The 22,532-nt window shown below is 30.9% G+C and overlaps 1 protein-coding gene and 1 pseudogene across 1 annotated transcript; one reads left to right on the top strand and one right to left on the bottom strand.

Moving 5' to 3' along the window:
* Positions 1–359: 359 nt before the first annotated feature.
* On the top strand, positions 360–12,503 carry LOC119615321 (carboxypeptidase B-like). Its single transcript, XM_037971388.1, has 6 exons — positions 360–965; positions 10,651–10,978; positions 11,045–11,356; positions 11,514–11,624; positions 11,699–11,853; positions 11,939–12,503. The coding sequence occupies exons 1-6, from the start codon at positions 865–867 to the stop codon at positions 12,228–12,230; spliced, it is 1,299 nt and encodes a 432-aa protein (XP_037827316.1). The 5' UTR covers positions 360–864; the 3' UTR covers positions 12,231–12,503.
* A 2,503-nt stretch (positions 12,504–15,006) lies between these two features.
* Positions 15,007–16,861, bottom strand: LOC119615320 (annotated as a pseudogene).
* Positions 16,862–22,532: the final 5,671 nt, after the last annotated feature.

Genomic DNA, 22,532 nt, shown 5'->3' with positions numbered 1-22,532 from the left:
GAAATTTGAAACAACTAGACGAGCAGACAATAAGTACAAGCGCGATACAGATACTCAGTTCAAGCACTTCTCACAAAAAACATCTCAGACTAAATGGATTAGATGAGACGAATGGATGGATGGACAAGATGTTATTTTTTTTTCTCTTAACCTTGACACTCACTATTTAATAACCAAAACATAAAAATTGTTATTTTTTTTTCATTTTTTATAAAATGTATTTTAATAAATAAAATCATAGTGTTGCTTTTTATTTTTTAAAAATAATACCACCTTTTTGTATGATCTACAGTTCAGTTCGGTTTGACTGAGTACGAGTTTTGATATTATTTTATATTTCGGTAACGTCTTCTTTCTAAGTTAAACTTTTGCATGACTGTTAGTCGATCGCGTAAACATAAGCGTATCGGACGGAAATCGCTTAACTTGATCTTTGGTTAAAAAATTAAATAAAACCAAAGAAATCACATACAATATAAATGAAAGAAAAAAGTTTACAAACTTAACTAAAAAGAAGGAAAAAGAAAATATAAATTAACTAATAGCAAAACAAATTGAAATTATTCAATCATACAGAAATTGGAAAAAAAGTGGAAATAAAAATAATTATAAAAAAAAAATAAATGTGCATTTTGTAAATAAAAGTAAGGTATTGAAAAGCCATAGCAAAATAAAAAAATGCAATATTAAACTTCCAGTGCTATAAAATGTGTTAACGTGCTAAACGCCATATCCATATATTTACATCTAAATTATCAATATTAATAGGAAATTTATATAGAAATAAAATAATAATAATAAACCATATGAAAACAAAAGTTTGTAAAAAATATTAAACTTTTGATAAAATTTTAAATTTGAGTTATGAGTCCAAACGATAAATTAAAAATGTGGCTACAAATAGCTGCTGCGCTGGCTTTAATGTCCACTTTGACATTTGCCAGTAATTTAGCCGGTTATGAAGGGTAAGTTTTAATTTTATGACTCTAAAGGCAATTTTGAAATGTTTAAGATGAACCATATATAAAGTTTGATGGTTCCTAAGTAAAACTTGGCCCCTAGGATCCAACATGGTCCTAAGACTTTTAAATCTCAAAAGTTGATATGTTTGTCCTTCGATTTTTTTGGTTATTAGCATTATCCTTTTCTCTCTTCTATATCTTATCACAGTTTAAAACTTTCTCAGCTCAAACAATTTTTATAAGTTTTATTTCAATTGAATCAAATTCTTATGATTCCTCTTTAGAATACATATTTGTTTAAAGAATGGGTATTTCCGGTTCAGTTTTACGTTTAATATTTATTGGATCTGTTGCTAGGTTTTGAAAAAAAAACAATACTTGTTTTATATATAAAATATTGGATTTTTGATTTATGCTAATTTCAGTGCATATTTATATTATAGCCAGATTGATGATGATTCAACTCTGTTGTGGTTAAATATTTGTTATTCCCAATTTTTTTATATATATTTGAGACATTAACAAAAAAAAAAAAAAATTATACCCTGCATCGAGAATGAAAGCGATTTATTTTACTTTTATCTCAAAATTTCTTCTAAACGTTTCAGAATAATTAAATGAGTTCGTAGAAATGACGAACGGAACAAAAACCAGACAAATGTACTCTGAAAACTTGAAATTTTTTCTTAAAAGAAGAAAGAAAAGATCAAAAGATTTCATATATAGTCGATATTTTATATCAGGCACCACCGTAATTGTTTTGAATGCTTCACAAACCCGAGGTGATTATTTTGGAGAATTCCGGACCCGTCTGCCTGGCATTGGTACATACTACAAATATTTAATTTCATTTGATTATATTATTCAGGGTCCATACATATATGGCCACCATCTTAAATGTAGAGATCTGATCTATATTTCATAATCAAACTATTGGTTGCATTTTTAAAATAAATCAGATGAAATTTGGCATAATAATACAAATTAAAGAATTTTAAAACGATCAGTCCACATATCGTCCTAGCCTCCATATAAGACCCTCTTTTGGAAAACATTTAAACTTGAAGAAATATCTTTAAAATGTTGATATTAAGAAGTATTATACAAGTCCCACTTTTAAAAAGATTAAATTGTATAAAATTATTCAACTATAGGACAACCTGTTGATTCAGGTTCGAAGCTCCATTAATCCTATATTCCACTCTGTAAATGGGATCAACCATTTAGAAAATACATATTTTTACCATGCACCCACCACTTTAGTAGAGATTTTTATTGGGTTTTTGCTGATGTTTGAGACGCATACAAATATAAGGCCTATTATCCACCTTAAAGTATATCAATAGTTTTAGAATCATTTTCTAGGTCGATTCACCCATGTCCGTCTTTCCGTTAACCGTAAACCTAGAGATGCCAAACGGGAAATCACGATTCCCGAAAATCCTGGGTGAAAAAATGGACCGATTTTAAACGTTTCCAATTGCGATCTGTACTTATTAGGGCTGCCAACCGTGATTGATTTTTGGAAATCCTAGGATTCAGGATTTTTTTTAGAATCATTTTCTAGGTCGATTCACCTATGTCCGTCTTTCCGTTAAGCGTAAACCTTGTAATGTAAGTACTAGAGATGCCAAACGGGAAATCACGATTCCCGAAAATCCTGGGTGAAAAAATGGACCGATTTTAAACGTTTCCAATTGCGATCTGTAGTTATTAGGGCTGCCAACCATGAGTGATTTTTGGAAATCCCAGGATTCAGGATTTTTTTAGAATCATTTTCTAGGTCGATTCACCCATGTCCGTCTTTCCGTTAACCGTAAACCTTGTAATGTAAGTACTAGAGATACCAACGAGAAATCACGATTCCCGAAAATCCAGGGTGAAAAATGGACCGATTTTAAATATTTCCAATTGCGATCTGTACTTATTAGGGCTGCCAATCGTGAGTAATTTTTGGAAATCCCAGGATTCAGGATTTTTTTAGAATCATTTTCTGGGTCGATTCACCCATGTCCGTCTTTCCGTTAGCCGTAAACCTTGTAATGTAAGTACTAGAGATGCCAAACGGGAAATCTCGATTCCCGAAAATCCAGGGTGAAAAAAATGGACCGATTTTAAACATTTCCAATTGCGATCTGTACTTATTACGGCTGCCAATCGTGAGTGATTTTTGGAAATCCCAGGATTCAGGATTTTTTAGAATCATTCACCCATGTCCGTCTTTCCGTTAACCGTAAACCTTGTAATTTAAGTACTAGAGATGCCAAACGGGAAATCACGATTCCCGAAAATCCAGGGTGAAAAAAATGGAATGGATTTTAAACATTTCTAATTGCGATCTGTGCTTATTAGGGCTGCCAATCGTGAGTGATTTTTCGAAATCCCAGGATTTTCAAATAAATCCCATTCGTAATTTCATTTAAAAATTTTAGTTGAAAAATACTTAAACTTTGGGATTTTTAAATGCCGAAATTCAGTGTAAGCATAAATCCAACCACCATTTTTTAAGTATTCGTTAATATTGCCTCTAGCCCCCATATAAAGCCCATTTCAGAAAGTGGTAAAAGGTAACATAAATTCTTTATTATGAAAAATAAATAACATTTTATACTCATAACTGGTATGTATAGTTAGTTATACAAAAAACCACGCCCTTATTTAACGCCCACTTCTTTCTCTGCAATGCAAATTTCTAAATACTAAACCGATTTTCATGAAATTTCGCACACCGTTAATTCTAAGTGTTTAGAAGGGAACTATATGTAGAACAATTCAGATCTGTTATAATACCAAACATAAATAACTTCAAAAACTTAAAAAGTTTTTTTTTTAAATATAATTCAAGTCACAGATTGACAGAGTTGTCAAAGTAACGAAAACAATAACCTTATAATTAACTAGCACAAAATTAATGCAAAATTAATTTTAAATAATTTATTACTTTTTCAACAATTATATAGTTAATTTTTCAAAAGGCCACCAATACCAAATACACCTGTAGTATTTAAACAAAATTACAAAAGGCAAATATGTAGTAAATAATAGATGAATGAATTACTGGTGGTTGGTTGGTCAGCAAAAATAAACATTAACAAAAGTACAAATATTTAATTATTATTAAAATCTTTAGATAGTATTTGCAAACATATAAATTTAAGCGCATACATTTAAGTACTTAAAAAGCTTTAGGGCATTTTAGCTAAAGTTTGATGAGTATTGAAATTGTTAAAAGGGAGATTACAGTTGGTCAAGATATTAGTTAGGGTACTTTGATATTATATCTAATGGATAATGGTGGCTAGAGTATTATGGCACTTTAAATTTTATCAATTGTATTGGAATTGTTTTTAGGTTATAATTAACGAAGTCAATGAAAACCTTGACTTGACTATAGGTAAAAATTTTTATAATAATACAGGCTGAGAAATTTTTAATCCAGAGCTCAAAGTATACTTTTCTGAAGAATTTAGCTGCATCGAATCCGAATCTGGAATTTGTCTATCATATCTTTAGGTGAATATATGTATGTATATCGAAAAAGAAAAAAAGATATGTCACATGTTAATTCTCTATTTTAAGGTTGACAGAATGGACTCTCAGATGGCATACAGTACAGTTGTCTTGGCGCTGTTATAAAGTCTCAAAAGGGACAAAAACTGCGTTTTTTAATTTGAAAACGGTTGAAATGGATCGAATCCTAAACCACCCACCTCGAATAGGGCATTGGACCTCATAATTATGCTAAATGTGCTAGTAATTCAACAAATAACGGCACAACTGCCAATATTTAGGGTGGGATCTCATTATAACCCTTGCCCATTTGTCCCTTATTTATGAATCGATTTTGACTATACATACATATGTATGTGTTTATTTTCCGAAAATTATTTGCATCAAAATACGCATTCAGAATAGGGTCGAAAATAAACAAATTTCAAAATTAACCCTAGATTAGTCCATAAACTAAATCCTAATCAAGTCAATAGACTATATATAAACTACTCAATGTCAATGGACTAATCTTTAGATCAATCCTAACCAATGGGCTAATCTTTAGACTAATACTCCTAGAGAAGTCAATAAAATAGTTAACAGACTAGTCAATAGACTAAGACATAATCAATAGACTTATCTATAGACTAGTTGGTAAATAAATTCTTGCACTTGTTCAAAGACTCGTCAATAGACTAATCTGTAGATCGAACTCTTGACTTGTTCAATAGACTATTTTCTAAGCTAATCCCAAAACTGGCACTAATCTGCAGATCAAACTTTTGACTTGTTCATAGACGAATTCTTAGACAAGTCAATAGACTATTCGATGGAGAAATCAATAGACTATTACATAGACTTATTCATAGATTAGTCCGCAGACTAGTCAATATACTATTTTCAAAGCTAATCCCAAAACTGGCCCATAAACCAGTGAATGGACTTATGTATTTCTAGAGCAAATCTCATACTTGTTCATATACAAAACCCTAGAGTTGCTATAGACGTATCTACATATTAGTCCACAATAAGAATAATTCATAGAGTAGTTCATATTGAAGACTAGTCATAGCCTATGGTTTAGCCAAGACCATAGACTAGTTAATATATTATAGCTTATCCAAAAATATAGTCTAGCGTAACAATTGAAAAGAAATTTAGTATTTTTAATTCTAAAAAGTACTACTTAAGGAAACAGACTAATCTGTAGATCAAACCCTAGACTAGTCCTTAGATTAATCCCAAGTCAAGTCAATAGACTAATTCATAGACAAATACATATACTTATCCATAGATTAGTCTACAGATTAGTGAATATAAATAATATTTTTAAAGCTAATCCCAAAACCAGTAAATGGACTTATGTATTTCTAAACCAAATCTCTGATTTTTTCATATACAAAACCCTAAACTTGCCATAGGCTTATCATATTCTAGTCGATAAACTGTCCCATAGGCTAGTCAACAGATTAGTTCATAAACTATGGTCTAAACCTTAGACTGGTCCAAATACCATCGCTTATTCAAGAAGGTAGTCTAGTATTTAGTACTTTTAATCCTAAAAAGTACTATTTTAGGAAACAATTAGTACTATATTAAAATTTAAATTCCGAAAGGATCAGTCGATAATTGTATAAAGACCACATATAGGGTCACGAAATCATTTTAGAATCTACAAACATGTTTTGAAGCCGGCCTGGGGGGGGGGGTAATTACTACATTTTCAATTACATTTATTACATTTGAAGTAATTGTAATTGAAGCTTTACAAATTTCAATTACTTGTAATTGTAATTGAAGTTTTGCCATTTACATTTACTTGTAATTGATTTGTTGCCAATTACAGTTACTTGTAATTGTAATTGAAGAATTTCTAATTACAATTACTTGTAATTCTGAATTTTGTTTGTTATAATTACATGTAATTTGTAATACCTAAATTACAATTACAGGTAATTTTAATTGGAAACTTCAATTACAATTACAAGTAATTGTAATTGCAAAACTACAATTATACAAGTAATTGTAATTGGCAAACTTTAATTTCAAGTAATTGGTTATTGGTCAATTACACATTACATTTAATTATAATTGGAAATTGTAATTGAATTACGAGTTATTTTAATTGGTTATTGCTCAATCACACATTACATATGATTATAATTGACCATGTAATGAAAAACTTTGTGTAATCATTACCCCCATGCCTGTTCTGAAGTGGTGGATACAGTCGAAAATAACACGTTGATTTGCTTATTAAATGAAACCAATACGATTGCTTGTGCGATCGCCTACAAATTAAGTCTTAATAATACCTCTTAGGGTATTTGAAATTTTTTAAAAATTCCTTCAATATACATACATCTCTAGGTAATTCATTTTGACATAGTCAACCATTAGTGGAATCACTTGGGCATTACAGAATTTAAAAGTTTTTACAAAAGGGCTTCTCTAATTAATTTTACATTAATACCAAAGGTTTTCTTACTTCTAAACGTAAATGTAAAGTAATTAGACATTATTCATAAATCAAATTTTGTCATTTGAAAGAAGAAGCATGAATACAATTAAATCTTTTTAATTTGTTTGGCCAATATCTTTTGAAATACAATGATAAACAAGTACGATTTCATGATTAATGGAAATACAATTATTTTACATGATAATGATGATCTACCATTATCAACTTTGCTGTAAAGGTGACAATGATCTGTTTGAAATTATATAGATAAAAGGGTAAATGGACTTTTAAACATTTCTGAAAAATAAACCTTAATGATTTAACTCAAATTTAAACAATAACAACTTTGTATTCAAACTTTTGAAATTTGTAACAATTTATTGAATTAATCCTCTGTTCAAAAACAATAACAGTGGGCGTAAGATTTACGTAACACTCTTTGGGTTTACATCCGGTTTTTTTCAACAATTCTTATTAGAATTACAATAAAATCTAAACAACAATTCGGAAGATCTTTTACCATCCTTCCGCCTTTCTATTTTGCAAAAAATTTATAAAAAAGACCACTTTGAAAAAACTGATATTTCTTTAAAATTATATATTTAACAAAATATTAATAAATGATTATTGTATAAATTGCTGAAGGTAAGGTCAGGGAATATTTAATGGATTTTTGTTTAAAAACAATACCAGATGAAGACGTTGTTTCTATTAAAAATAAATAAAGTTGATGATAGAGCTCTCAGCATAAATACCAAAAATACAAAAAATTAAATAATTAATTTATTCGTCATTCACCGACAAATTAGCATAACAATCACACTCTACAGCACATACTACAACTATTGAAATTAACCGGTGTTAACAGTTCATGATAATGACAAGCATTATGTTCATAATGATGACGATTATCAACATTATCACGATCTTTTTAATAAGATAAAAAAGTATGTCTGTCTTGTCTATGCGATTTTACTCACGTGATGATTTGTTATTTAACATAATATTGTTTTCTTATTTTAAATATTTTAATAAATTTTTGTTTTGTTTTAAATGTTGGAATATTTTTATGTTTTAATTTAAAATTTGAATAATTAAAATAAAATTTAATAATTCACTTGACTTAGAGACGCTATTGTTTTTATAAAGACATGTTTCGTTTTGTTTCATGTGATAGCAGTGGATGATAAAACTTTACATAAATCGTGAAGGGAAAAACCAAACAGTCTGCCCTTAAAATAATATAATTAAAAACCATATATAAAAATTTTTGCAAAATTTGAGAATTATAGCTTTAATAGTATTTCCTATCCATATAAAGCGGTTTAATTGATACTAAATACTAACTGTTTTATTATATTCAAAATTGTTCATATCAAATTTGAGAACTTTAGTTGTTGCAGTTTCTGAGATATGTTAATTTTAATATTAATTTTATAAGTGGGCGTGGCATCTTGCATAAAAAGTAGTCTATAATTCCTTCCCATAGTAAAATGACCTCATTAAATGACAAACGTGGACAAAAAATCTTTAAAAAATAGAATGTGAGGTAGTGTTGTAACCGAAATTGGGCCTATCCCTACAAACAACTTTTAATTAGGTACAAAAACTGGGAGAGGGATTAACTGCGGACCCTAATCTTGCTTAGATTTTGTATTAAAAAATTTAAATTTCGTTTAGAGTAAATATCGAAAGTTAGTTAGTTAGTTAGTTAGTTACTTACTTAGTTAGTTAGTTAGTTAGTTAGTCAGTTAGTTAGTTAGTTAGTTAGTTAGTTAGTTAGTTAGTTAGTTAGTTAGTCAGTTAGTTAGTTAGTTAGTTAGTTAGTTAGTTAGTTAGTTAGTTAGTTAGTTAGTTAGTTAGTTAGTTAGTTAGTAGTTAGTTAGTTAGTTAGTTAGTTAGTAGTTAGTTAGTTAGTTAGTTAGTTAGTTAGTTAGTTAGTTAGTTAGTTAGTTAGTTAGTTAGTTAGTTAGTTAGTTAGTTAGTTAGTTAGTTAGTTAGTTAGTTAGTTAGTTAGTTAGTTAGTAGTTAGTTAGTTAGTTAGTTAGTTAGTTAGTTAGTTAGTTAGTTAGTTAGTTAGTTAGTTAGGTAGTTAGTTAGTTAGTTAGTTAGTTAGTTAGTTAGTTAGTTAGTAGTTAGTTAGTTAGTAGTTAGTTAGTTAGTTAGTTAGTTAGTTAGTTAGTTAGTTAGTTAGTTAGTTAGTTAGTAGTTAGTTAGTTAGTTAGTTAGTTAGTTAGTAGTTAGTTAGTTAGTTAGTAGTTAGTTAGTTAGTTAGTTAGTTAGTTAGTTAGTTAGTTAGTTAGTTAGTTAGTAGTTAGTTAGTTAGTTAGTAGTTAGTTAGTTAGTTAGTTAGTTAGTTAGTTAGTTAGTTAGTTAGTTAGTTAGTTAGTTAGTTAGTTAGTTAGTTAGTTAGTAGTTAGTTAGTTAGTTAGTAGTTAGTTAGTTAGTTAGTTAGTAGTTAGTTAGTTAGTTAGTTAGTTAGTTAGTTAGTTAGTTAGTTAGTTAGTTAGTTAGTTAGTTAGTTAGTAGTTAGTTAGTTAGTTAGTTAGTTAGTTAGTAGTTAGTTAGTTAGTTAGTTAGTTAGTTAGTTAGTTAGTAGTTAGTTAGTTAGTTAGTTAGTTAGTTAGTTAGTAGTTAGTTAGTTAGTTAGTTAGTTAGTTAGTTAGTTAGTTAGTTAGTTGTTAGTAGTAGTAGTTAGTTAGTTAGTTAGTTAGTAGTTAGTTAGTTAGTTAGTAGTTAGTTAGTTAGTTAGTTAGTTAGTTAGTTAGTTAGTTAGTTAGTTAGTTAGTTAGTTAGTTAGTTAGTTAGTTAGTTAGTTAGTTAGTTAGTTAGTTAGTTAGTTAGTTAGTTAGTTAGTTAGTTAGTTAGTTAGTTAGTTAGTTAGTTAGTTAGTTAGTTAGTTAGTTAGTTAGTTAGTTAGTTAGTTAGTTAGTTAGTTAGTTAGTTAGTTAGTTAGTAGTTAGTTAGTAGTTAGTTAGTTAGTTAGTAGTTAGTTAGTTAGTTAGTAGTAGTTAGTAGTAGTTAGTTAGTTAGTTAGTTAGTTAGTTAGTTAGTTAGTTAGTTAGTTAGTTAGTTAGTTAGTTAGTTAGTTAGTTAGTTAGTTAGTTAGTTAGTTAGTTAGTTAGTTAGTTAGTTAGTTAGTTAGTTAGTTAGTTAGTTAGTTAGTTAGTTAGTTAGATGATATTTCCTGCTGTCGTTTTGACTACGGTCCATCCATTTATTACTGATGCAAAACAATTTTGTTACCCACTGTTTCTCTGGCGATTAATATTAATATCTCCTAAAACACAACTTTGTTTACAACTTGTTTACGGAATGTTTATAGCGTGTATTGATTAATGATTCCAAAGTGTTACAAAGATTTATAATTGATTTAAACATGGAATATTTAACGAAAATTTAAAAAAATATAAATAAGTAATTTCATCAAATTATATTAAAATTAAATTTTAAATTGAATAAATTAAAAGCGGATGCCGCCAAGCATTAATACGCGTTTATAAATAAATTTTGAAGATAATAATAGAAATTAATTGAACTATTTAGTTTTTTTTTGAAATAACCTAGACTGAATTAAAAAACTATAAACTTATAACCGAATTTAAAAAAGTGGTTAAACTCGAAACTTAAATAGTTTTCTTAAGGTTTTATTCTTGTTAGGAATTTTTTTTATAAATTAGTTATAAAACAATGGTTTATTGATTAAAAACTATTTTGTTTTTTATTTTATTTCAGTTACAACAAATATACAGTATTCCATGACAGTGACAAGGCCTTCGAATATATGGTTGAGTTACAAACTCAAGATGTTGATTTGGATTTTTGGCTGTTGTCACGTAACATGTCCATCGTTTCGGTTAGTCCTGTTATGCAGCCTATTTTCGAAAAACGTTTAGCCGAATTGGGTGTAACATATCAGGCAAAACCTTTAATGGAAGAAATGTTGAAATTTAACGAAACTTTAAGTAGTGATAGTTCCGATTGTGAGGGTTCAGAATGTGGTCATAGTAGAACAAGAAGACAAGCTAGAGGCTTCTTCACCCACTTCCCCAGATACAGTGAGGTAAGCAAGTTAACTTAAGGGTTTGAGAATCAAGTGTCAGGGATTATTATATTTTCTTTATTTTAGATCTTGAATTATATGAACGCTTTGGCTGCTCGTTATCCTCAATATTGCCGTTATGAGTCATTGGGTCGTTCTAATGAGGGCCGTCATTTAGCTGCTTTGTCTATTTCTCTTAACAGTCGTTCGCGTCCACGTCGTGTGGCTTATATCCAGTCCGGTACTCATGGTCGTGAATGGATTACTCCTTTGGCCACTTTGTACTTTGCTAACGAATTGTTGACTAATATTAAAGCTTTTACTCGTATCCTCAATGATGTGGAAATCTATGTTTTGCCTTTGGTAAATCCTGATGGTTATGAGTACACTTTCACTACGGTAAGTAAGTTATATGCTCAGAGGTCAGAATAGGTCTTAGGAATATTATCTTATTAAAGAAAAAGCAACTGAACTGTAGAGTTTCTGAATTGAGCTTTAGCTAAAGGTGGAACTTATATTTTTGACTTTCTATTTTTATGTTTTAATTATATTGCAGGATCGTTTCTGGCGTAAAAACAGACATCATTATCCTGGTCGTACTTGTGCTGGTGTTGATATCAATCGTAATTTTGCCAACAATTGGAATTATCGTGGTGCCAGTCAAAATGTAAATATATCAAAGAAACTCTTAACTACTCTTAACCCTATTTTCTAAACATTTATAAATTCTTCCCTATTTAGCTTTGCTCTGAAGTCTTTTCGGGTACCTCTCCAGCCTCGGAACCCGAAACATCTGCCATTGTTCGCTACTTGGAATACAATCGTCATCGCATTAAGTTGAGTTTGGATGTTCATTCATTTGGCAAATTCATTTTCTATCCATATGGTTATTCAAGGTGAGTAAAAACTACAAAAAATTTCAATTAATTTTATCTAAAGGAAACGGAAATCTAACAATTAATTTCTATTTTCATTTTACAGAAATGCTCATGCTCCCACACGTACTTTCTTGCATTCCGTTGCCAGCCGCGCTGCCAATCAAATTGCCAAATACCGTGGCACTCACTATTCGGTGGGTACTTCATCTAGCATTTTATATGAAGCTTCCGGTGGTCTTGATGATTTTGCTTATGGTAATTTGGGCATACCCATGTCCTTTACTCTCGAGTTGCCTGGTGATAATTTCCAAGTTGCCTCCTCGGACATTATACATGTGTGCAAAGAGACATTTGCTGGTTTTATCGAATTTATTAGACATGTTAGTTTATATTAAATTAAATACATAGAGAAAAATACTTCCACTAAATCTACATTTGCATACAGGTAACTTATATTTGTATGAATGTCGATTGTAGCCACATTATATGTTTTAAGTTCCATTGAATCTTTTTTACTTTTAAATTTTAGTAGCATCTTCTTTTATTAACAAAATGTATAAATATTATCTCTTTATTTCAATTAAGTTTTGTAATTGAATTTTTTGCCTATAGTTTGTAATTTAACTGTAATTAATTGTAGTGAAATAAATAAAAAAACAAAAATACTTTTTAAATGATTTTTTTTTGAGATTTATTTAAACAGTTGTTAACTCTTTGACGACCATATAGAATATGGAATAGACTATAGACTACACTATAGACTAGACTATACTCTAGACTATAGACTAGACTATAGATAGACTATAGACTAGACTATAGACTAGACTATAGACAAGACTATAGACTAGACTATAGACTAAACTGTAGACTAGACTATAGACTAGACTATAGACCAGACTATAGACTAGACTATAGACTAGACTAGACTATAGACTAGACTATAGACTAGACTATAGACTAGACTTAAAACTAGACTATAGACCAGACTATAGACTAGACTATAGACTAAACTGTAGACTAGACTATAGACTAAACTGTAGACTAGACTATAGACTAGACTATAGACTAGACTATAGACTAGACTATAGACTAGACTATAGACTAGACTATAGACTAGACTATAGACTAGACTATAGACTAGACTAAAGACTAGACTATAGACTAGACTAGAATATAGACTAGACTATAGACTAGACTATAGATAGACTAGACTATAGACTAGACTATAGACTAGACTATAGACTAGACTATAGACTAGACTATAGACTAGACTATAGACTAGACTATAGACTACTATAGACTAGACTATAGACTAGACTATAGACTAGACTATAGACTAGACTATAGACTAGACTATAGACTAGACTATAGACTAGACTATAGACTAGACTATAGACTAGACTATAGACTAGACTATAGACTAGACAATAGACTAGACTATAGACTAGACTATAGACTAGACTATAGACTAGACTATAGACTAGACTATAGACTAGACTATAGACTAGACTATAGACTAGACTATAGACTAGACTATAGACTAGACTATAGACTAGACTATAGACTAGACTATAGACTAGACTATAGACTAGACTATAGACTAGACTATAGACTAGACTATAGACTAGACTATAGACTAGACTATAGACTAGACTTAAAACTAGACTTAAAACTAGACTATAGACCAGACTATAGACTAGACTATAGACTAACTGTAGACTAGACTATAGACTAAACTGTAGACTAGACTATAGACTAGACTATAGACTAGACTATAGACTAGACTATAGACTAGACTATAGACTAGACTATAGACTAGACTATAGACTAGACTATAGACTAGACTAAGACTAGACTATAGACTAGACTATAGACTACTATAGACTAGACTATAGACTAGATATAGACTAGACTATAGACTAGAATAGACTAGACTATAGACTAGACTATAACTAGACTATAGACCAGACTATAGACTAGACTATAGACTAGATTATAGACTAGACTATAGACTAGATTATAGACTAGACTATAGACTAGATTATAGACTAGACTATAGACTAGTCTAGTCTATAGTCTAGACTAGACTATAGATAGACTATAGACTAGTCTATAGTCTAGTCTATAGTCTAGTCTATAGTCTAGTCTACAGTTAGTCTATAGTCTAGTCTACAGTTTAGTCTATAGTCTAGTCTAGTCTGGTCTATAGTCTAGTTAAGTCTAGTTTTAAGTCTAGTCTATAGTCTAGTCTAGTTAGTCTATAGTCTAGTTAGTCTAGTCTATAGTCTAGTCTATAGTCTAGTCTATAGTCTAGTCTATAGTCTAGTCTATAGTCTAGTCTATAGTCTAGTCTATAGTCTAGTCTATAGTCTAGTCTATAGTCTAGTCTATAGTCTAGTCTATAGTCTAGTCTATAGTCTAGTCTATAGTCTAGTCTATAGTCTAGTCTATGTCTAGTCTATAGTCTAGTCTATAGTCTAGTCTATAGTCTAGTCTATAGTCTAGTCTATAGTCTAGTCTATAGTCTAGTCTATAGTCTAGTCTATAGTCTAGTCTATAGTATAGTCTATAGTCTAGTCTATAGTCTAGTCTATAGTCTAGTCTATAGTCTAGTCTATAGTCTAGTCTATAGTCTAGTCTATAGTCTAGTCTATAGTCTAGTCTATAGTCTAGTCTATAGTCTAGTCTATAGTCTAGTCTTTAGTCTAGTATAGTCTAGTCTATAGTCTAGTCTATAGTCTAGTCTATAGTCTAGTCTATAGTCTAGTCTATAGTCTAGTCTATAGTCTAGTCTATAGTCTAGTCTACAGTTTAGTCTATAGTCTAGTCTACAGTTTAGTCTATAGTCTAGTCTATAGTCTGGTCTATAGTCTAGTTTTAAGTCTAGTCTATAGTCTAGTCTATAGTCTAGTCTATAGTCTAGTCTAGTCTATAGTCTAGTCTATAGTCTGGTCTATAGTCTAGTCTATAGTCTAGTCTACAGTTTAGTCTATAGTCTAGTCTATAGTCTTGTCTATAGTCTAGTCTATAGTCTAGTCTATAGTCTAATCTATAGTCTAGTCTATAGTCTAGAGTATAGTCTAGTCTATAGTGTAGTCTATAGTCTATTCCATATTCTATATGGTCGTCAAAGAGTTAACAACTGTTTAAATAAATCTCAAAAAAAAATCATTTAAAAGTATTTTTGTTTTTTTATTTATTTCACTACAATTAATTAACAGTTAAATTACAAACTATAGGCAAAAAATTCAATTACAAAACTTAATTGAAATAAAGAGATAATATTTATACATTTTGTTAATAAAAGAAGATGCTACTAAAATTTAAAAGTAAAAAAGATTCAATGGAACTTAAAACATATAATGTGGCTACAATCGACATTCATACAAATATAAGTTACCTGTATGCAAATGTAGATTTAGTGGAAGTATTTTTCTCTATGTATTTAATTTAATATAAACTAACATGTCTAATAAATTCGATAAAACCAGCAAATGTCTCTTTGCACACATGTATAATGTCCGAGGAGGCAACTTGGAAATTATCACCAGGCAACTCGAGAGTAAAGGACATGGGTATGCCCAAATTACCATAAGCAAAATCATCAAGACCACCGGAAGCTTCATATAAAATGCTAGATGAAGTACCCACCGAATAGTGAGTGCCACGGTATTTGGCAATTTGATTGGCAGCGCGGCTGGCAACGGAATGCAAGAAAGTACGTGTGGGAGCATGAGCATTTCTGTAAAATGAAAATAGAAATTAATTGTTAGATTTCCGTTTCCTTTAGATAAAATTAATTGAAATTTTTTGTAGTTTTTACTCACCTTGAATAACCATATGGATAGAAAATGAATTTGCCAAATGAATGAACATCCAAACTCAACTTAATGCGATGACGATTGTATTCCAAGTAGCGAACAATGGCAGATGTTTCGGGTTCCGAGGCTGGAGAGGTACCCGAAAAGACTTCAGAGCAAAGCTAAATAGGGAAGAATTTATAAATGTTTAGAAAATAGGGTTAAGAGTAGTTAAGAGTTTCTTTGATATATTTACATTTTGACTGGCACCACGATAATTCCAATTGTTGGCAAAATTACGATTGATATCAACACCAGCACAAGTACGACCAGGATAATGATGTCTGTTTTTACGCCAGAAACGATCCTGCAATATAATTAAAACATAAAATAGAAAGTCAAAAATATAAGTTCCACCTTTAGCTAAAGCTCAATTCAGAAACTCTACAGTTCAGTTGCTTTTTCTTTAATAAGATAATATTCCTAAGACCTATTCTGACCTCTGAGCATATAACTTACTTACCGTAGTGAAAGTGTACTCATAACCATCAGGATTTACCAAAGGCAAAACATAGATTTCCACATCATTGAGGATACGAGTAAAAGCTTTAATATTAGTCAACAATTCGTTAGCAAAGTACAAAGTGGCCAAAGGAGTAATCCATCACGACCATGAGTACCGGACTGGATATAAGCCACACGACGTGGACGCGAACGACTGTTAAGAGAAATAGACAAAGCAGCTAAATGACGGCCCTCATTAGAACGACCCAATGACTCATAACGGCAATATTGAGGATAACGAGCAGCCAAAGCGTTCATATAATTCAAGATCTAAAATAAAGAAAATATAATAATCCCTGACACTTGATTCTCAAACCCTTAAGTTAACTTGCTTACCTCACTGTATCTGGGGAAGTGGGTGAAGAAGCCTCTAGCTTGTCTTCTTGTTCTACTATGACCACATTCTGAACCCTCACAATCGGAACTATCACTACTTAAAGTTTCGTTAAATTTCAACATTTCTTCCATTAAAGGTTTTGCCTGATATGTTACACCCAATTCGGCTAAACGTTTTTCGAAAATAGGCTGCATAACAGGACTAACCGAAACGATGGACATGTTACGTGACAACAGCCAAAAATCCAAATCAACATCTTGAGTTTGTAACTCAACCATATATTCGAAGGCCTTGTCACTGTCATGGAATACTGTATTTTGTGTAACTGAAATAAAATAAAACAAAATAGTTTTTAATCAATAAACCATTGTTTTATAACTATTTATAAAAAAAATTCCTAACAAGAATAAAACCTTAAGAAAACTATTTAAGTTTCGAGTTTAACCACTTTTTTAAATTCGGTTATAAGTTTATAGTTTTTTAATTCAGTCTAGGTTATTTCAAAAAAAAACTAAATAGTTCAATTAATTTCTATTATTATCTTCAAAATTTATTTATAAACGCGTATTAATGCTTGGCGGCATCCGCTTTTAATTTATTCAATTTAAAATTTAATTTTAATATAATTTGATGAAATTACTTATTTATTTTTTTAAATTTTCGTAAATATTCCATGTTTAAATCAATTATAAATCTTGTAACACTTTGGAATCATTAATCAATACACGCTAGAAACATTCCGTAAACAAGGGAAACAAAGGGGGGGTGAGGAGAGAGGAAGAGGGAAGAGACAGAGAAACAGGGGGGAACAAAAGGGGGGGCAGAGGAAGAAAGGGAGGGACCGGAGGCAAAACGACAGCAGGAAAGAGCGAACGAACGAACGAACGAAGAACGAACGAACGAACGAACGAAACGAACGAACGAACGAACGAACGAACGAACGAACGAAGAACGAACGAACGAACGAACGAACGAACGAACGAACGAAACGAACGAAGAACGAACGAACGAACGAACGACGAACGAACGAACGAACGAACGAACGAACGAACGAACGAACGAAACGAACGAACGAAAGAACGAACGAACGAACGAACGAACGAACGAACGAACGACGAACGAACGAACGAACGAACGAACGAACGAACGAACGAACGAACGAACGAACGAACGAACGAACGAACGAACGAACGAACGAACGAACGAACGAACGAACGAAACGAACGAACGAACGAACGAACGAAAGAAACGAACGAAACGAACGAACGAACGAACGAACGAACGAACGAACGAACGAACGAACGAACGAACAACGAACGAACGAACGAACGAACGAACGAAGAACGAACGAACGAAAACGAACGAACGAACGAACGAAAACGAACGAACGAACGAAACGAACGAACGAACGAACGAACGAACGAACGAACGAACAACGAACGAACGAACGAACGAACGAACGAACGAACGAACAAAGAACGAACGAACGAACGAACGAACGAACGAACGAACGAACGAACGAACGAACGAACGAAACGAACGAACGAACGAACGAACGAACGAACGAACGACAACGAACGAACGAACAACGAACGAAAACGAACGAACGAACGAAACGAACGAACGAACGAACGAACGAACGAACGAAGAACGAACGAAACGAACGAACGAACGAACGAACGAACGAACGAACGAACGAACGAACGAACGAACGAACGAACGAACGAACGAACGAACGAACGAACGAACGAAACGAACGAAAAACGAAACGAACGAACGAACGAACGAACGAACGAAACGAACGAACGAACGAACGAAAGAACGAAAACGAACGAACGAACGAACGAACGAACGAACGAACGAACGAAAACGAAACGAACGAACGAACGAACGAACGAACGAAACGAACGAAAACGAACGAACGAACGAACGAAAACGAACGAACGAACGAACGAAGAACGAACGAACGAACGAACGAACGAACGAACGAACGAACGAACGAAACGAACGAACGAACGAACGAACGAACGAACGAACGAACGAACGAAACGAAACGAACGAACGAACGAACGAACGAACGAACGAACGAACACGAACGAACTAACTAACTAACGAACGAACGAACTAACTAACGAACGAACGAACGAACGAAAACGAACGAACTAACTAACTAACTAACTAACAAAAACTAACTAACTAACTAACTAACTAAAACTAACTAACTAAACTACTAACTAACTAACTAAAACTAACTAACACTAACTAACTAACTGACTAACTAACTAACTAACTAACTAACTAACTAACTAACTAACTAACTAACTGACTAACTAACTAACTAACTAACTAAGTAAGTAACTAACTAACTAACTAACTAACTTTCGATATTTACTCTAAACGAAATTTAAATTTTTAATACAAAATCTAAGCAAGATTAGGGTCCGCAGTTAATCCCTCTCCCAGTTTTTGTACCTAATTAAAAGTTGTTTGTAGGGATAGGCCCAATTTCGGTTACAACACTACCTCACATTCTATTTTTTAAGATTTTTTGTCCACGTTTGTCATTTAATGAGGTCATTTTACTATGGGAAGGAATTATAGACTACTTTTTATGCAAGATGCCACGCCCACTTATAAAATTAATATTAAAATTAACATATCTCAGAAACTGCAACAACTAAAGTTCTCAAATTTGATATGAACAATTTTGAATATAATAAAACAGTTAGTATTTAGTATCAATTAAACCGCTTTATATGGATAGGAAATACTATTAAAGCTATAATTCTCAAATTTTGCAAAAATTTTTATATATGGTTTTTAATTATATTATTTTAAGGGCAGACTGTTTGGTTTTTCCCTTCACGATTTATGTAAAGTTTTATCATCCACTGCTATCACATGAAACAAAACGAAACATGTCTTTATAAAAACAATAGCGTCTCTAAGTCAAGTGAATTATTAAATTTTATTTTAATTATTCAAATTTTAAATTAAAACATAAAAATATTCCAACATTTAAAACAAAACAAAAATTTATTAAAATATTTAAAATAAGAAAACAATATTATGTTAAATAACAAATCATCACGTGAGTAAAATCGCATAGACAAGACAGACATACTTTTTTATCTTATTAAAAAGATCGTGATAATGTTGATAATCGTCATCATTATGAACATAATGCTTGTCATTATCATGAACTGTTAACACCGGTTAATTTCAATAGTTGTAGTATGTGCTGTAGAGTGTGATTGTTATGCTAATTTGTCGGTGAATGACGAATAAATTAATTATTTAATTTTTTGTATTTTTGGTATTTATGCTGAGAGCTCTATCATCAACTTTATTTATTTTTAATAGAAACAACGTCTTCATCTGGTATTGTTTTTAAACAAAAATCCATTAAATATTCCCTGACCTTACCTTCAGCAATTTATACAATAATCATTTATTAATATTTTGTTAAATATATAATTTTAAAGAAATATCAGTTTTTTCAAAGTGGTCTTTTTTATAAATTTTTTGCAAAATAGAAAGGCGGAAGGATGGTAAAAGATCTTCCGAATTGTTTGTTTAGATTTTATTGTAATTCTAATAAGAATTGTTGAAAAAACCGGATGTAAACCCAAAGAGTGTTACGTAAATCTTACGCCCACTGTTATTGTTTTTGAACAGAGGATTAATTCAATAAATTGTTACAAATTTCAAAAGTTTGAATACAAAGTTGTTATTGTTTAAATTTGAGTTAAATCATTAAGGTTTATTTTTCAGAAATGTTTAAAGTCCATTTACCCTTTTATCTATAATTTCAAACAGATCATTGTCACCTTTACAGCAAAGTTGATAATGGTAGATCATCATTATCATGTAAAATAATTGTATTTCCATTAATCATGAAATCGTACTTGTTTATCATTGTATTTCAAAAGATATTGGCCAAACAAATTAAAAAGATTTAATTGTATTCATGCTTCTTCTTTCAAATGACAAAATTTGATTTATGAATAATGTCTAATTACTTTACATTTACGTTTAGAAGTAAGAAAACCTTTGGTATTAATGTAAAATTAATTAGAGAAGCCCTTTTGTAAAAACTTTTAAATTCTGTAATGCCCAAGTGATTCCACTAATGGTTGACTATGTCAAAATGAATTACCTAGAGATGTATGTATATTGAAGGAATTTTTAAAAAATTTCAAATACCCTAAGAGGTATTATTAAGACTTAATTTGTAGGCGATCGCACAAGCAATCGTATTGGTTTCATTTAATAAGCAAATCAACGTGTTATTTTCGACTGTATCCACCACTTCAGAACAGGCATGGGGGTAATGATTACACAAAGTTTTTCATTACATGGTCAATTATAATCATATGTAATGTGTGATTGAGCAATAACCAATTAAAATAACTCGTAATTCAATTACAATTTCCAATTATAATTAAATGTAATGTGTAATTGACCAATAACCAATTACTTGAAATTAAAGTTTTGCCAATTACAATTACTTGTATAATTGTAGTTTTGCAATTACAATTACTTGTAATTGTAATTGAAGTTTCCAATTAAAATTACCTGTAATTGTAATTTAGGTATTACAAATTACATGTAATTATAACAAACAAAATTCAGAATTACAAGTAATTGTAATTAGAAATTCTTCAATTACAATTACAAGTAACTGTAATTGGCAACAAATCAATTACAAGTAAATGTAAATGGCAAAACTTCAATTACAATTACAAGTAATTGAAATTTGTAAAGCTTCAATTACAATTACTTCAAATGTAATAAATGTAATTGAAAATGTAGTAATTACCCCCCCCCACCAGGCCGGCTTCAAAACATGTTTGTAGATTCTAAAATGATTTCGTGACCCTATATGTGGTCTTTATACAATTATCGACTGATCCTTTCGGAATTTAAATTTTAATATAGTACTAATTGTTTCCTAAAATAGTACTTTTTAGGATTAAAAGTACTAAATACTAGACTACCTTCTTGAATAAGCGATGGTATTTGGACCAGTCTAAGGTTTAGACCATAGTTTATGAACTAATCTGTTGACTAGCCTATGGGACAGTTTATCGACTAGAATATGATAAGCCTATGGCAAGTTTAGGGTTTTGTATATGAAAAAATCAGAGATTTGGTTTAGAAATACATAAGTCCATTTACTGGTTTTGGGATTAGCTTTAAAAATATTATTTATATTCACTAATCTGTAGACTAATCTATGGATAAGTATATGTATTTGTCTATGAATTAGTCTATTGACTTGACTTGGGATTAATCTAAGGACTAGTCTAGGGTTTGATCTACAGATTAGTCTGTTTCCTTAAGTAGTACTTTTTAGAATTAAAAATACTAAATTTCTTTTCAATTGTTACGCTAGACTATATTTTTGGATAAGCTATAATATATTAACTAGTCTATGGTCTTGGCTAAACCATAGGCTATGACTAGTCTTCAATATGAACTACTCTATGAATTATTCTTATTGTGGACTAATATGTAGATACGTCTATAGCAACTCTAGGGTTTTGTATATGAACAAGTATGAGATTTGCTCTAGAAATACATAAGTCCATTCACTGGTTTATGGGCCAGTTTTGGGATTAGCTTTGAAAATAGTATATTGACTAGTCTGCGGACTAATCTATGAATAAGTCTATGTAATAGTCTATTGATTTCTCCATCGAATAGTCTATTGACTTGTCTAAGAATTCGTCTATGAACAAGTCAAAAGTTTGATCTGCAGATTAGTGCCAGTTTTGGGATTAGCTTAGAAAATAGTCTATTGAACAAGTCAAGAGTTCGATCTACAGATTAGTCTATTGACGAGTCTTTGAACAAGTGCAAGAATTTATTTACCAACTAGTCTATAGATAAGTCTATTGATTATGTCTTAGTCTATTGACTAGTCTGTTAACTATTTTATTGACTTCTCTAGGAGTATTAGTCTAAAGATTAGCCCATTGGTTAGGATTGAT

Source organism: Lucilia sericata, unplaced genomic scaffold, assembly GCF_015586225.1.
Source record: "Lucilia sericata isolate MDLA Ls3-8-SP2 unplaced genomic scaffold, ASM1558622v1 Contig004902F_arrow, whole genome shotgun sequence".
Lineage (NCBI taxonomy): Eukaryota > Metazoa > Arthropoda > Insecta > Diptera > Calliphoridae > Lucilia > Lucilia sericata.
Note: the sequence above shows the minus strand (reverse complement) of the source record. Positions and strands in the feature narration are given on the sequence as shown.

Bases quoted from the DNA above. Each gene is read 5' to 3' on its own strand.
- LOC119615321 (XM_037971388.1), top strand. From the start codon at position 865: ATGAGTCCAAACGATAAATTAAAAATGTGGCTACAAATAGCTGCTGCG. The intron at 10,979-11,044 runs GTAAGCAAGTTA...TCTTTATTTTAG, and splicing joins ACTTCCCCAGATACAGTGAG to ATCTTGAATTATATGAACGC. The intron at 11,854-11,938 runs GTGAGTAAAAAC...TTCATTTTACAG, and splicing joins TATCCATATGGTTATTCAAG to AAATGCTCATGCTCCCACAC.